Source organism: Coloeus monedula (genome assembly GCF_965178545.1).
Source record: "Coloeus monedula genome assembly, chromosome: 24".
In the NCBI taxonomy this organism is placed as follows: Eukaryota; Metazoa; Chordata; class Aves; order Passeriformes; family Corvidae; genus Coloeus; species Coloeus monedula.
The window spans coordinates 3,925,685-3,940,827 of NC_138804.1; the positions used below are offsets into that span (position 1 = coordinate 3,925,685).

Sequence of the window (15,143 nt, forward strand, 5' to 3'; positions counted from 1 at the left end):
GGCGGAGCACAGCGCCCCCGTGCGGCCGCACGCGACTGACGGCCGCCACCGACACCGGGCAGAGGCCGGGAAAAGGCTCCAGATGTTTTTATTTAAAGAGCAGGAACTTAAACATTCTCAGGTTTTTTAGCAAGTTAAATAAAATATAGTGTAAATATCAGCTTTCATATTTTTTACTTGTCTACATACAGCGTATTGAGAAACTTCATATACTTTACAGCGTAATCAGGTGTCAAAATGCCTGATCTCTGCCTTCAAAAGCAATAGATTGTATAAAATATTGTGATATCAAAAAAAGTGCCAGTATAATGTACAAAAAATATTTTTACAGTAATTCAATGTCTAAAAGTCAGACTAAATGCATCTGATATTCATGGTAAATCATCTCTCACAAGGAACTGATGGATAAATTGCTGAGCTTTCCTCTTCTCAGCTATGTCAGGCGTGGGATGTCCAGGAGGAGGTCGGAGTAACAAGCCACCAAATACACTGGCTGCAGGGAAAAGCCACACAGACACACAGTGAGAGCCCAGTGGTAGCAGCAGGATATCACGGGGCATTCCACCAACCCCAATCCCAGGGAAGGGTGCCTGGTTTTGGAATGAGGTAGAATAATGCTGATGATCCCCATAGCTCTGGGTCACTTTCCCAGGCTCCTGCTTTTCTATGTACTATTCACTTAAAATAAAAGGTTCAAAGCAGTACAAGCCATGACTGCACTCGGGTATTAAGTGTTTTATTGCCCGAACTGTGCAGCCCCCTGAATAGAGGGTTATTTTGCTTGCCTTACCAAGAATATTCACATCCAAATGGTTTTTCCCTGAATTCTTCAGTAGTTCTCGTAGAAATGCCATCAGATATTCAAATACATTTTTATGGCACACTGGTAGGTCAGAGATAATCTGAGGAGGGAAAATGCCAACATTTATATTGCAGACACAGCAGTGGCTTCCAGCTGCACCTGCTCCCCTGTCTGCAGGTGCCAACAGTTCTTCATAACCCAGAAGCACCAGTTCCAGATCCTTTCTATTAACAGATGATTAAGTTACTGAGAGCAAAACCCAGTGACTGGGTTTAGCAGAGGACAGTTTGCCTCCTCTCCCTCTGGAATTGGAGCTGGTCCCTCAGGGAAGCCAGCAATACCTGACAGCTCAGCCCATAGTTGCTGGCACTCTCCAGACAGGAGCTGTAGAATCTGCAGCAGATGACAGGCTCGGGCAGGCTCTCCAGGAAGAGCAGCAGGGCCTCTGCCACTGAGTGGTTGCTGCCCACTGATCCAAACATGGTTAAGGAAGAGCACAGCACGATCTAGGCTGGTCCTATTTCTGCCGAAAAATGAATGAACTTTTGGTTAGGTGTCCCAGAATTCTGTCTACAGCTCACAGCTTTGGGTTAATCCCCTGGCCTCCAGACAAGCTGTTGCTGTTGGCAGTCAGACACTCGTGTAACTCACTGACATTGCCAGGACTCAACAGAGGCTTTCGGAGCAATGGCTCGAAGCCACGAGGAAATGCAGAGCTCAGTTACCCCAGGAGGAGAGACAGCAACTTAAAAACCTCTCTCAATTTTGGTCACTCTGGCATAGTGAGCCCTCCTGGACATCAGTCTAAAAGGATACGGAAAGTATCATACATTCCCTTGTCCAAACAGTCTCGGATTTGCTCAAATTCGGATCTGAGGCCTGGCTGCTGAAACAGGTCCTCCTGCAAAGACAAGCCTTTATCAGTCCAAGGAAAATAGAAGAATTTTGAGTAAATAGAACAACGTCCTTATAATCTGCCTGGAAAATCTTTCCAAATTGGTGGTTATCACCCAAGTTTCAGCACAAACAGCTCTAGGAAAGCTGTGGCACTGCAGTGAGAGCAGTGCAGGAGGACACTGCTGATGCCTGGACACATAGTCACCAGCACCAAACACTACAGCCTGGGGCATCAGGATCACTTATCTCTCATGGCCTTTGACCGAACACACTCAGCTCGCAGTGATTGGTATTACCAGTATCTTCTTCAAAACTTAACCTAATGCAAACATCTCATTCTGTGTATCCAGTGCCAACCTGCTGGGAAGCGTTGCGATTCAAGTGATCCACCATCATCCACAGCTCTTTTGGGATGTCTGTAGGCTTTTCATCTTGGGCAGGATCATCACTCATGTCTACTGGCATCAGGGTCTGAGGGAGGGCAGTGTGGGCAGGAAGGAGACAAACAAAATGTAGCTAGCCAAGTTCTTATTCAACTCGGCAAAAATACTTCACAAAGCTTATACCTGAGAACTGAGACTTTTTAATAAAAATAGACAGGCCTTAGCATCTAGTTTTAATGCTCTTGTGTGTTTGGAAGGGAATCTTGTCTGTAACTCACAAGTTTCCGAATGGATTCTGCTGACATGTCCTGGATTGGTTCCCTCATGTAACACAGTGTATGGATGGGAGACCCAAAGCAACTTGGCAAATAGTTGCCTGTTACGGAGAGAAAGTAATCTTTCCCTCTGACAAGATGTAAGACTAAGATATCTTCAAGTTTTTCCTCTCCAGAGTTTAAGCGAGTAGCTGTTGATTTATTAACAAACACCTCCAGCTCAACTGTGATCTCAGCATCTGCCAGATGACAAAAAACCAGACTCAGTTACAACCAGTATTAAACCAACAGCCTGCAAACAGGCACAGCACTCTCAGAAGTGTAGAGGAAACTAAGCCAGAAGGGGACAATATTAACATGAGACAAACAAGGAGGAGCTCACCTGAGAGCAAGAAGCCCTTACTGGGATTAGCAGTCAGCCACTCCTTGCAGTAGGTTTCCTCATCTGGTTTGCTGATAAATTCGAACTGGCAGGGCACTTGGCCATTGCGGATTGTAAACCTCTCTACGTGCAGCTGCATGTATTTAACATCCTTGAAATGGATCTAGAAACAAATATCAGTCAACATCATCAGCCGATTCCACCTTGCTGAGCAGCAATTCCTGTCCTATGGTTTAATTATTAAGCAGCAAGACAACTAGATTAACTCCTTGCTCCCACATCCCATCTCTTCCAGGACTGCATAGGATCACACTTGCTTACTCTGAATGCCGAAGTCCTTTGCATCAGTGGGCCCTTTAAAACAAATGCTCCCCTCAAATAATTACAATAAAATCGAGAACAAGATAGCTGTAGCCTCAAGTGTCTCCCAGGCTTATCTTTATAGTCCCAACACACAAAGCAAACACGGGTTTGTGACCTTCTCCAGATCCTTATGATTTTACATTCTATGTTTGAAAGCACAAGTCAGAGCAAGGGTCACAAACCACCTTTTTACTTTCTCTCTTCCCACCTCAGGGAATGACACACCCTGTGTTTCAGCCTTGGACTGTGAATGGAATTCACTGGCATCTAAACAGGAACAAAGATTCCCGGGGCTTGTAAACAGAGAGCAGCTGAAAGTCAAAATATTCTACTTTTTGGAACCAGACCCCAGGGCCTAGAATCCATCTTCTACTGCTGGGGTCTAGGGTTTCTCAGTTCCTTCAGGGAGTGCTGGCACATGACCATGCCCTACCTCTCTGCAGGACAGTGTCACCGAGGGAATGTTGGCATTCTCCAGCTTATCCAGGGAGCGGACTATTTCCTCAAAGGCTTTTCGATAGAGCTCCTCATTCACAACCTTCACCTGAAAAGGACACACACTGCAACAGCTAGCATTTGTTGTGCCTCTGCAGAACAGCTGGAACACAGCTGGAAACATGGGAAGTAATTTGATTTTAGCAGCACACTGGAGTATACAACACAGGGAATGGGCAGAGCTGCTTGGAGCACTAATCTCCAAGATCTTTTCGTGATCCAACAGTAAAGGACCTTGCCATAACCAGCAAGAGTCACTCAGTCAGTACTAGATTAACCTTTTATTTTTTCCCCTCAGAAAAAATCAGAAGTTTGACAACACACTACTGTGTTCCCAAAGAACACCAACAGATACTCAGGCCTCGTCCATCTTAACTGCAGTATCATTTACACAACCCTTGCTTACTATGATCAACAATCCCATCTCCATATATGATCCAGCCCACCTTTCAAGCCATTGTTTTCTGCAAATGCCATAAAAGCAGGAGAGAGAAATCAGCACCCAGGGGATGAGGTCAGCAGAGTTACTTCATCCAGCATTGACATACTTACCCCAATATCAAACACAGAGCTCACTGGCTTGTGGTCACTGAGCTTCAGAGCCATGTGGCTGCGATAGCTCAGCTGGGCAATGTTCTGCCCTTTCCAGAGTATTCGATCACACCACGCTGGAACACGACACTTCTCACTAAAACAGAGGGAAAAATCACCGTTTCCAGGCACAGTTCAAGTGCAGTAACAACGCGGGGCAGAACACTGCTTGCCCAGAGATCAGGGTTTCCTGCCATGGCCTGGAGCTCATTCTCTATCAAAGTGTGTTTTTAACAGTTTCTTTACATAGATATAAAAAGCTTGAGTTTCTACTATAAGGTATCTCCAGTGCACACTTTACTTCCTACTTCTTCAAAGGTGCAAGATACAATTAACATACAAAGCAATACTCAGGTATTTTTGACCATAAGAGCCATGAAAAATAAAAACTCAGGCTCTACATTTAAAGTTTGCATTTATTGTTTTCACTGACAGCTGCACAGATTGAATTTCTGCACTTGCAACTGAAGTTCCTGGTTTGCTAAGACTAGAGGAGCTGCTCTGTGTATAGAGCATTACAAGAAAGATGGTTCTCGTAGGCTTTTGAAGAACAGCACAGCTGACTCCATGTCAACCCTGACTGGTCTCACCTGAACAGGTACAGGAGAGATCAGCAAAAATGAGATCCTAAAAATTTTGCTTGGGAAAAAAACCAACAAACCAGACAAAAGAGAATTAAACTGGCTAAAAGGATTAATTAACTTTGTACACCTCTAAGAGGAAACCTAATAGGATTATTACTGGGAAAAAAATATTGGGAATATCTGACAAATAGTTGTGGGAGAAAAACAACGTAAATAGACAAAAACAGGAGATGAATTTTGGAGCGAAGGGAGACAACCAGAAATAATCTCAGAACTGTTCCTATTTACAGCCATTAGACCTGCAATTTTTTTTAGCCTTGTTTTTACTTCCCTCAGTGATAACACCAGCCATTTGTAGCATCACATCTGAGACAATCACTGTACCTTGTGTCCCAGTCATCACAGCCAGCATCATACTTGTATGTTGGCTGGAAAGAGATCTCTCCCTCTGTGAAGCCTTCAAAGGCTGCATTTGCCTTCATTTGCCTCTTCAGCTACAAAAGAAGAAAAGATGAAAACTTTAATTTTAGAGAAGCTCAAGCACAATTTCCATATGGAGTAAAAAGGAGACATTGAGCACAGAAAAGGCCAAGGAGTTGTGTGGTTTGTACCAAGCAGCCTTAACACCATGTGCAGGTAGGTGAGACATCAGTACCTGGTCATACTGGCAAAGCTCTAGAAATGCTTTCTCCTCTACAAGCTGCTTCACTTTTGCCACATCCAGTTCCTCCAGCCGATAATTGAGGTCCCCCAGCCATAGGATCACACTGAAAGAGAACATACACCAGAATGTGCAGAGGCCTGAAGCTGCCCCAGGGTGCAGCTGGCCGTGGGCAGCAGCTCCACTATGCAGCTCTGGGGCTCTCCCCATCACAACCCCTCTGATGAGAGCAGCCATAGCTGCTCTTATCAGGAATAACAAGAGTGAAAACTTGAAAGAGAAGCTACCGTTTCTATTCCTGATGTTATTAATCACTGTTCTGCATGTTTGTCACTATCTCTTAATAACTGGCGCTGTTATTATTCCATGGTGACTGAATTCCACAGCTGGGGAAGTCAGTGCTTATTCCTGCCCCATTCCCACTCCAGGCTTGAGAATAAAACAAGGCTTGGGAGAGCATAAGGCGACAAGCAACCTGTCAGAACTATGTGGGTGAGCCGTGTCCAAACCAGGTAAAGCATTTCCAGCTCTTCCAGCTGATGTTATGCCACTGAGCCCCCCTCCTCGTCCCCTGGCACATTCACAAGGTGCTCCCTTGCACATGCCATAATTCCCACAGCCAGATGGGAAGCATACTCGTGTTTGCCAATAGTGAGAGGGGGCAAATTTGGATCCGACTGGCAGAACTGCATCCGAGAGCAGATGTCTTTGAAGTCCTGGTTCCTCCGCTCATATTCCTCCGTGTGAGCTGCGAGGTGAGAATTCACAATGCACATGCTGGTGTTATGGAATTTAAACCTGATGGCAACACCACCTTTGTTACCCTGAAAGATAAAGACAAAGACATTGGTCAGAAGCTTCTACACTGCAGATGAGTTACTAGCACTGGACAAGCCAGAAGACTTTGAGACAGACTGTTTATTCCAGAGGAAGGAATAGGCTGAAAATCCTAATTAGTGATTACTGCATTGAACATTAGCAAGCACCTGGCAGTCCCTCTTGCAGTGCCCTGAGCTGGCATGGGGATAGGACTATCTGCTTCTAGAGGCAGCCACAGCCTTAGCTGGAGGAATAACCGTTGCATCCACGGAGAGGGGCTCTTCCAAATCTCACCCCTTCTCATGCAGTTACCATTCTTACCATCCTCCCCATGATTCCAGTTCCCACAGTCTCAGCTTCTACCTCAGAGATGTTCAAAGCAAGGTCTGCCTTCACATACAACAGGAGCATGATCCCCACCAGACGCACAAGTTTCACCTGAAAAACAGACCCTGGTCCATTCAATGCTGTAATGGAAGAAGTTTTGCTGAGAGAAGGCACATTGCCCCCTATCCATAACATGGGTCACCAAAAAGAAAGTTTCAAGATCATCCAGTGCATCAGCAGGGCTCACAGTGCACAGGCCCTCAGCAGCACAGCCCAGGAAGGAGCTGGGAGCAACATCAGTAAAGGAAGTTGAAGCCCAAAGCAAGAGCCACAGCACATGCATAAGCCCATGGAAGGAGCTTCCCTTCAACAGCAGAGACAAGAGATGAAGCAGACCTGTAGAGCAGGAGCTAAAACATAAGCAGTATTCCTAACAAAATACCTTCACAATTCATTCCCCCATGCATCGTAGGCAGGCATGGAAGAAGGTACAAAATTTCCTATTCTCCTTCCCAAGGACAGCAGAAGCTCCCTTTGAGTGGGGAAGCCTGGCTCTGTTTCCCATCCTGCCCCTGCCTCAGCACCCTGCACAGAAACACTACCTATAGAACATGCAGAGCCTCTGGAAGACACAGTCATTGACAACAAGAGAAAGCAGAGGGAAAAGAGGCCCAAGAGTAAAATTACTCCACACTCAAACCTCCCCAAAAGCCACATTTACCTTTGCATATTTGGCATCTGGGTGAAGACTATCAGTTACAGCTTTAAACCATTCTTCTTCCTTCGGTGTGTCATTGAAAAAGAAGGCTTCTTTAGTCAGATCAAGCTCCTGGAAACTGTGTTAGAGAAAGGAACCCATGGATGCATGCATTTGTTTATAACTGTCCAACCCCTGAAGAACTGAATCAGCTTATACTCACTAAATCAGCTTATACTCACTAAATTTATACCTGAAAACTCAAATTCAGTTATATTGATTGTAGATGTACGTTAAATGTAAAGCTAAACTACTGTCATTATTACATCAAATGGCTTTAAGGATTTTGTAACTCTGAGAGGCCAAACGCTACCAGACCACCAGCCCTTACCAGCTGTGGACACACCCACCCCGGAGCCATGCAATGCACTACAGCAGTGTCAACATTCCTGTGGTGTCCTGGCTGAACTCCTCTGTGGGACAGATCCACCAGCACAGTCCAGATTTGTGAGGATGGGCCAGGGATAGACACTCACCCCACGCAGTAAATGTCAGGAGGGTCAGCATCACACCTCAGCCAAGGCTGGAGGCTCTCCATGGGCGACTGACCATTCACATTGTATGTCCCGACAAAAACCCTGCAAAGACAGTGACAGAATCCCAGAGCTGCAAACTGCAGAGCCCAGGAAATAGCACTGCTATTAACCAGGTAAATAATGTTCCATATAACTAACCTGTTGCCAGGGAAAATTAAGAAACATGACAAAGTTTAAGTCCCTAAAATGATTTAGCTACAGCTGCACCTTTACAGACACATTTTTACAGAAGGACACATTGTTATACACAAAGTATTAAAGAAATAATAAAAATAAGACGGTATCTGTGCAGTAGCAGTTTGAAATTATAAATTCACAGAATGAAATGCATAAAACAATTTCAAACACAGTAAAGTTTCGGTCCTAATTATATATTTCACTCAAGCTCTTTCTTACGAGCTTATTGGAACAACTACATGGATAAGCAGTGGACAAAAATAGAGAGGGAGAAGGCTGGAGTGTGCAGAGCTGATGCATTTCCAGACACAAATAAGCACAGAAAAAAGTGATTTCCAAAAGGCCATTTCCTCCACAAGAACCATGAGGCAAGTCTTGATAGAGACATGAATGAAATTCTGCTCTGCTCATGCCTAAACGTGGAAGGAAAACTATTCTGGAAAGTATGGATCATACTTTTCTACAGAAATTCCTGTTTGTGGGGACACAGGATGGAATAGATGAGTTATTCTGACAGTCTATGCTAAGTTCCAACCCACAAAAGTAAGTTCTTCTCAGGAACGATCATTACCTGTAGCTCCGGATGTGTGTGTAGGAGTCCTCCATTTGTACAAGCTGAGATTTAATGATAGTATCTCTTAGTCCAAACTTTGGTTCTGATAAGATTGAGGCCTTGTTCGAAGCCATGACATGGGAGGCCCGAACCTGTTCAGTTCTCACTTCAGGCTTGAGTTTGTTTTGCCTGCAAATTAAAGCAAAACTGCAGATGAAGCCCAGGCTATCCCCACACCCTAACTAGCACATTTCTGCCACTGAGGCCTTAATTCAAATTTTTCTGTCTGTTCACTAAAGACAGATAACATTTGGGATAAGCCAAGAAGACTGAAAAGAGCATTTCTTAGCAGGGTTGAAATCTCCAGACAAAACCAGTTTAACTAACTGAAACAACAAATGCTTGCTGCAGCCTGTTGACACAGAGCAGGCCTTACTCACACCTGGAAAATGAAACAAAACCTGTACATCTTCCCTGCTTACTGGAGCAAGGAGAGGGAAATCTCATCTCCCTCTGCCTCTGCTCAGCCCTTCTGACCTCAGCCAGAAAATGAAGAACTGTGTTTGTTTGTAAAGCCTTCTGGTGGAAATCTTCCAGCTCTGCCCAGAGTGGGTGGAGGTAGAGGTGGTTTTACTTTGTGTCTCCTGGCTCTGCAAACTCCTTTTGCAAAGGAATAATGCCACAGCTTGGGAATTCCCACCAGCAATTGGATGGTATAAATTTAAGGTCAGCAACCTGCATACCAGCGCCAAGGACAGCACATGGACAGACTCTGAATTATATGCATCAGGGTCCACAAAGTCCTGGGAACTGGAAAATGAAACTGTAACATTTTAAGAGTGTATCTATGAGACAGTGGCTGTAAGCCAAAGCTCTCTGAATTCAAAATAAACAGTGCTAGCAGGTCCCATCCCACTAAACAGCCAAAATATGCCCAAACAGGGGACTGACAATATTGTCTCTGAGGGAGTGGAATGAAATGTCCACTAACGTTTTGACAGCATGCTTATGCTGAACTTTTTTCTCTCTTAACTAGAACCTGCAGATTCTCATCTCAAAAAGTTGCCAGCTTCTGCTCTGACCCCCTCACCTCTGTGCACTGACCCACCACGGCCACCAGCAGATGGAACTGCTAACATGGCCACAGGATTGCTGCAGCAGGTGAGTGCAGAGCTCACCCACTGGCACCAGGGACACTCCCTTCCCTTCCCCTCAGTGTCCAGGAAACCCACATCACCAGAAAAACCCATATCACCAAGAAGCTCAAAGAGCTCTCTGTACATTCTGATTCTTTCTCTAGACATCAAAGCACCAACCATTTGCCAAACCCAGTGCATTCTATCCTTACACAATCACCCAGGATCCAGAAGGCTGGTGGTCTCTGTGTTTACTGTCACTATACCGAGACCCTGTGAGGAGGGAGGCACAGCTAAACCAGCACAGAAATGTGGCCACCACTTTTACTCCTCACTTGACCTTCCACAAGGAGTTGCTGATGTGCACAGCTCACTTCAGCTGCAGCACCAAACCTGAACACGACAGAGACGCTGTACCTGGGAGCGCTTCTATCACTGCTGTCGTGGCTGCAGCTCTGACTGACTGCAGCTTTTCTTCCATTTTGTTTGACACCTTCAGAGCCAACCGCTTCTGAAAAAAAAAAAAAAAAAAAGTTTCACTTTAACCACAAAGTGTTCTTCAATTTATCAACATGCTTATGTAAACACTGGCAAAAATCTGTGGGCAGAAAATAATTTAGATTTGTGTGGAAAAACAAAGTATCCCACAGTCTCTCTTTCAGCTATCTGACAGATTTAGCTTACTCTGACCCAACTGTTCTGTGATGATGCAGCTTCCCCTGCAGAGGAAGAAATAACAGGAGCCACAGAGAGCAGCAGAACCACTGTCTGCTGTGGGAGCACTTGCTGCTGGCTCTCCTTTACAGCTAAGCTGAAGCAGGACTTAGCAGCACAAAATCCAGGGCTTTATCCCAGGAATCTGAAAAATGTATGTTAATAGCAGATTTTTCCTTTCTGAAGCAAGACAGGAAGTACAAACAAAGGGGAAAAAAGGGGAAACAAACAAACCGCACAGTAGCATTTAAAGGGTTTCTACCTATATGTAAATACCCAGCAAGGCACAGGTGTCTCCCCCCTCGAGACACCTCAAGGGCCGTACAGAGTCACACCACGGACCCACTGAACCTCAGCAGAAACACCTGCCTCAATGCAAACTGCACACTCCTAAAAGAATAACAGGGCTGCTACCACACAAATTGAACTAACCACAGGAGTAACACTAAACACATCACACTACCTTAGCAAAATTTGACCAGTCTTTCAGCATTTTGTTTCAGTTACAATATTCTGCTCCTACAAGTTGCAAAATAACAGTTAAAAAAGAGGATTCCAGGGAAGGTCTCTGTGTTTAAGATGCAAAACCAGCAATCTTAAAATCATGCTCCTTACCACACAAATCTAATGATGATGTAGAAATTGTTAAGATTGTTGGTTTCTAGGCATTCAGCTGAGCTTCTTCTTCAGTGAACACAGCCCAGAAAAAATTAAGATGTTATTGCTGTCACAGAACATTCTGCAGAACAAGAGCGCAAAACAGAAATAGAACTTGCAGTAGTTCACCCGGCCCTTGGGATGCAAACCAGCTGGCAAGAAGTGGCCAAATTCTCAGCCTGGAAAACCTCTTCTGCCCAAGAGCCCTCTGAGAATAGACTGTGTAAGAGGATTTATCAGTGCCTGGATGCAGAAGAGCATGTGACTGAAACCTCACTGCAGATCACACAGCTCAAGTCAAGCAGAATTGACCAGGAGCACACAGAGATGCACTGGGAAGTATGGGCCTGGGGACCTGGGACACAGCAGTTTCTCCATGGGCATTACTCAATTACTACTCCTTGGACCTCTGCAAGCTCTCCCGATAACAGCCATGCAACATCCCCTTGAGAGTGAGTGACAGGAACCAACCTGAATCTTCACCTCAGTGGACACTGGTTACTTTTGTGCCAAGAGCAGATTCCCAGGCTGTATTACCCACATGGGTCCATGCCACTCGCCAGTATGCAGAAGGCATTATTGCAGAATGGAAAGACATGTGAGCCTGCTGCTGACACAACTGCTACATGATCCAAAGATCGGAGTTATACATCACATCATGCATTTTAGCCTCGTGGGCGGAAATCAGCTTTAGGTAGCAACATCCTAAGAAAGAGATTAGCTTTGGAAGAGGGCTGTTTTCTTTAGATAAATTTATATCTAGCCACAGATTTCTGTAGTCAGAGGAATCTATATGGTAACACTCTGAAGTGGAATAATGACCTTGTTCAATAATTGAACTGAGCACAGAAATACAGAGGAACATGCAGAGATTACAGGAGGTCTCAATTGCACAGGATTTGTAGTTAAATGATATTCAAGCAGTAATAAAGGCATTAATGTTAAAAATGTGCAGTGACATTATAGTATTGTTCTACAGCAGGAAAATGTATCATATCTCCTGGATAAAACAGGATTCATGCTTAGCGTCCAAAGGGGAGAATTAAATTAGCCTTCATGCAATGAGAGCAGCCCAGCCTAAACGCAGCAGGGTACAGCAAAATGCCAACATTCAGGTTTTGAATCCCACACTGACTTCCAGGAACTGCTGTAGCCCTGAATCTTCTCACACGCGCGCTCTTCAAAGCGGGAAACGCCACCAAGCACCGGGAGCGGCGGGGCCGGTGCAGCCCGCGCCCACCCGCGGAGGAGGCGCCGGGAGAGCGCGGCCTGCCCGGCAGAGGCGACCCGGGCGCACGGGGTGAGCACCGGGCGGCAAAGCCGCCGGAGTCCCGGCAGCCAGCGCCCGGCAGCAGCTCCGCGCCCGCTGCCCGCGACGGAGCGGCCCCGAAGCGCCGCCGGAGCAGCCGGAGCCGCGACGGAGCTGCCCCTCCGCCTCCCTCCCGCCCGCCGCCGCGCCGCGGAGCTCCGGGAGCGCCGGGCGGGCGGTCAGCCCCGCCCCAGCCCCGGCCTCACTTCCCGGGACAGACGCCGGCCGGGCAGCACGGTCCCCCCGCCCGCCCCGGCGGGTCCCCACGCTCACCTCGGCGGGCCCGCCCGCCCGCGGACATCGCCGCAGCTCGGCGCCACGGCCGCCCCGGCCCCAGCCCGGCCCCAGGGCCCGCCCGGGCCCGCCCCGGCCCGCCCCCGGGAGCCGCAGCGCCGCAGCCCCGCGCCCGTTCGGCCTCGGGCCCGCAGAACAGCCGCTGCCTGCGGCACAGAGCATCCGCCTCTGCCCCCCAAAACACCGACCATCGCTGCCGAGCTGCCTGACGACGGGGAATCGCGACCCACGACAGTGCTGAGCGAGTTTCAGCAGAGAGAGGTCAACGCTGCTCTTCCACACGCAGGAGAGACGAACAGTCGCAACACCTGCCCGGCCAGACCCGTACGTGCACAGTCACATCCGCACGCATGGAGCTCGTACCTGGGCTGCACCTGCTGACCTCCTGCAGGAACGTGCGTGTGTGGGAGCCGAAGGGCAGCTGCACTGTCAGTCGATCGTCTGCTGAGCTGATCTGGACAGTCACGTCAGAGCCTGAGGACATCGGGAGAAAGAGCTCCTGTGGGTCGTGACAAGCCTTCACAAACTCAGCGTTTCTTCATTCTACAACGATGGGTGTGTGCATGCACTCAGCCTTTGGCAACATCTTGCCATGCCTTCTTACCATGTTCCTTTCCAAAATTTTACATGAGAATGCCACTTAAAATATAAAAATCATAATTTATGAAAATTTTTATTCTGCTTGTTCAGTGACAATAATTAATCTTCCAGCAGCAGTTGAAAGGCATATGAAAAATTAGTTCCCTTGGTTGAATGGGGGTGATGATGCTCATTAGCACCAACTAACAATGGCCAACAGCATGGCAACTGCCCCAGGAGCCACAGGGCACAACCCCTCCCCAGTCAACTCCCCCAGACCAAGAGCCCTCCACTCCTGCCCCACTGTGTGCAGCTGGCACAGGGCCCAGAGCACCTGTAATGCAGGCACTAAAGCAACCCCAGAACTCACCAATGACATGAAGGTCACTGTCAAGTACAACTGCAAAAGTAAGACAAAGTTCAGTTGAAAGCTAAGCAACAGATTTGCAGACTACGCTGATACTTTGAGGTTAGTGAGCTCAGCAACTTCTCCAAACTCCAAACGTTCCTTGCAGGAACAGAGGCAGGCAGAACAAACCTGCTGGGCAGGGGCTGTGGCTGGGGCCTGATGGGACATAGGTACTCTGGTCCTCACAGGGCCCTGCCAGAGATGCCGTGTGATGCACAAGTTTCACCAAGGATAACAAACTGAAGAAAAAATGTGAAGGCAGAATAGATTGCAATTTTCAGGAAGTAGAACAGCAAAATATGGACTCCAAACCCCTTCATCCCATTCTTTGGAACTGGCCGCTGAGCCACCACAGTGTGTCAGTACCTTCTTCCACTGCAAACCCATCGCTGATGGGGATCACTCTCTCCAGTGAGACATCCTCAGCTGTGATGGCCATCCGCCGGTGAGTGTACACATAGATCCTGCAAGCACAGAGAAGACTTGGAGGTAAAGCCTCCTCAGTTCTGGCATGTCTGTAGACAGACAAGCACAGACCCCATCCCACCCAGCAGCACCTGCTAGCACAGCCTCATGCAAATCCCAAAGTAACTCCTCAGCCACGTGCCCACCCACCTGCTCACCCCATCGCTTAAATAATGTGTTCACATTACTGGCAGAGCAGAGCAGCTCATGGGCCTGGGGCTTCTCACTGACCACCCATAACATCAAGGCACCATGCCCTCAAACTGCTGCCCTACAAGACTGCACCCTGGTGATGGGAGGGGGGTCTCAGGCGGCTGTCGAGGCTCGTGAGAGACCCGGAGAGTTCCCTCAGATGCTCTCCCCGCCCGCCCCGCGCTCCCGTCCGGCACCCACGCGTGCTGCCCGCGGCACTCCACCAGGCCCAGCAGCCGGCTCTCCACACTCTCCCCCGACGCCAGCAGGCCCTGCACCGCCTGCGGCTGCGGGTTAAGGAACGGTGGGACAAGCGGCAGGGAGCGGGGACAGAGCGGACGGAGCGAAGATCGGCGGGAAGGAGAGGGGGGGAGGGGCAGGGACAAACCGGAGGGAGCGGGGACGGAGCGGAGGAAGCGCGGCGGGGACAACGGGAGGGAGCATCGGGAACAAATCGGAGGGGACGGGGACGGACCGGCGGGAGCGCGGCGGCACCGCGGGGACGGGCGGGAGCGGGGAGAGGGGCCCCGCCACCCCGCACGGCTCCGCGCCACCGGGGCCGATCAAAGGATACGATCCGGCAGGTCGCCCCCCTCGCTAGGCTCTCCTGGATGGCGACCGACTGGTCCATCTCCGCCCCGGCAGCGCGCCGGACGGCGCTCCCCGGGGCCGGCACCCAGCGGCTCCCCCGGCAGCGGCTGCGCGCTCTGGGCGGCTGTCGCGACACGATGCAACGCGACGGCGGCTGCTCCCCCCACCAGGGCCGCCCCCGCTGCCGCTCCGTTA

General features: G+C 48.5%; 1 protein-coding gene across 7 annotated transcripts; it reads right to left on the bottom strand.

The window, feature by feature from the left end:
* Positions 1 to 105: 105 nt before the first annotated feature.
* On the bottom strand, positions 106 to 15,143 carry INPP5B (inositol polyphosphate-5-phosphatase B). Of its 7 annotated transcripts, none has more exons than XM_082296807.1 (22): positions 14,932 to 15,143; positions 14,559 to 14,638; positions 14,067 to 14,164; positions 13,662 to 13,691; positions 13,076 to 13,186; positions 10,156 to 10,249; positions 8,621 to 8,791; positions 7,813 to 7,914; positions 7,301 to 7,415; positions 6,574 to 6,690; positions 6,070 to 6,257; positions 5,428 to 5,539; positions 5,157 to 5,266; positions 4,150 to 4,285; positions 3,536 to 3,646; positions 2,740 to 2,902; positions 2,361 to 2,596; positions 2,057 to 2,170; positions 1,619 to 1,703; positions 1,144 to 1,271; positions 791 to 902; positions 106 to 493 (listed from the first exon to the last, which is right to left on the bottom strand). In XM_082296807.1, the coding sequence occupies exons 1-22, from the start codon at positions 14,986 to 14,988 to the stop codon at positions 372 to 374; spliced, it is 2,592 nt and encodes an 863-aa protein (XP_082152933.1). In that variant the 5' UTR covers positions 14,989 to 15,143; the 3' UTR covers positions 106 to 371. The 7 variants fall into 7 exon arrangements, 6 of the variants coding, with proteins under 6 accessions (XP_082152933.1, XP_082152935.1, XP_082152937.1 ...); XR_014227075.1 differs by having other exon boundaries at positions 457 to 493; positions 1,144 to 1,325; positions 1,633 to 1,703; XM_082296809.1 differs by lacking the exons at positions 13,076 to 13,186; positions 13,662 to 13,691; positions 14,067 to 14,164; positions 14,559 to 14,638; positions 14,932 to 15,143 and adding exons at positions 10,916 to 10,971; positions 11,068 to 11,191; positions 12,692 to 12,757.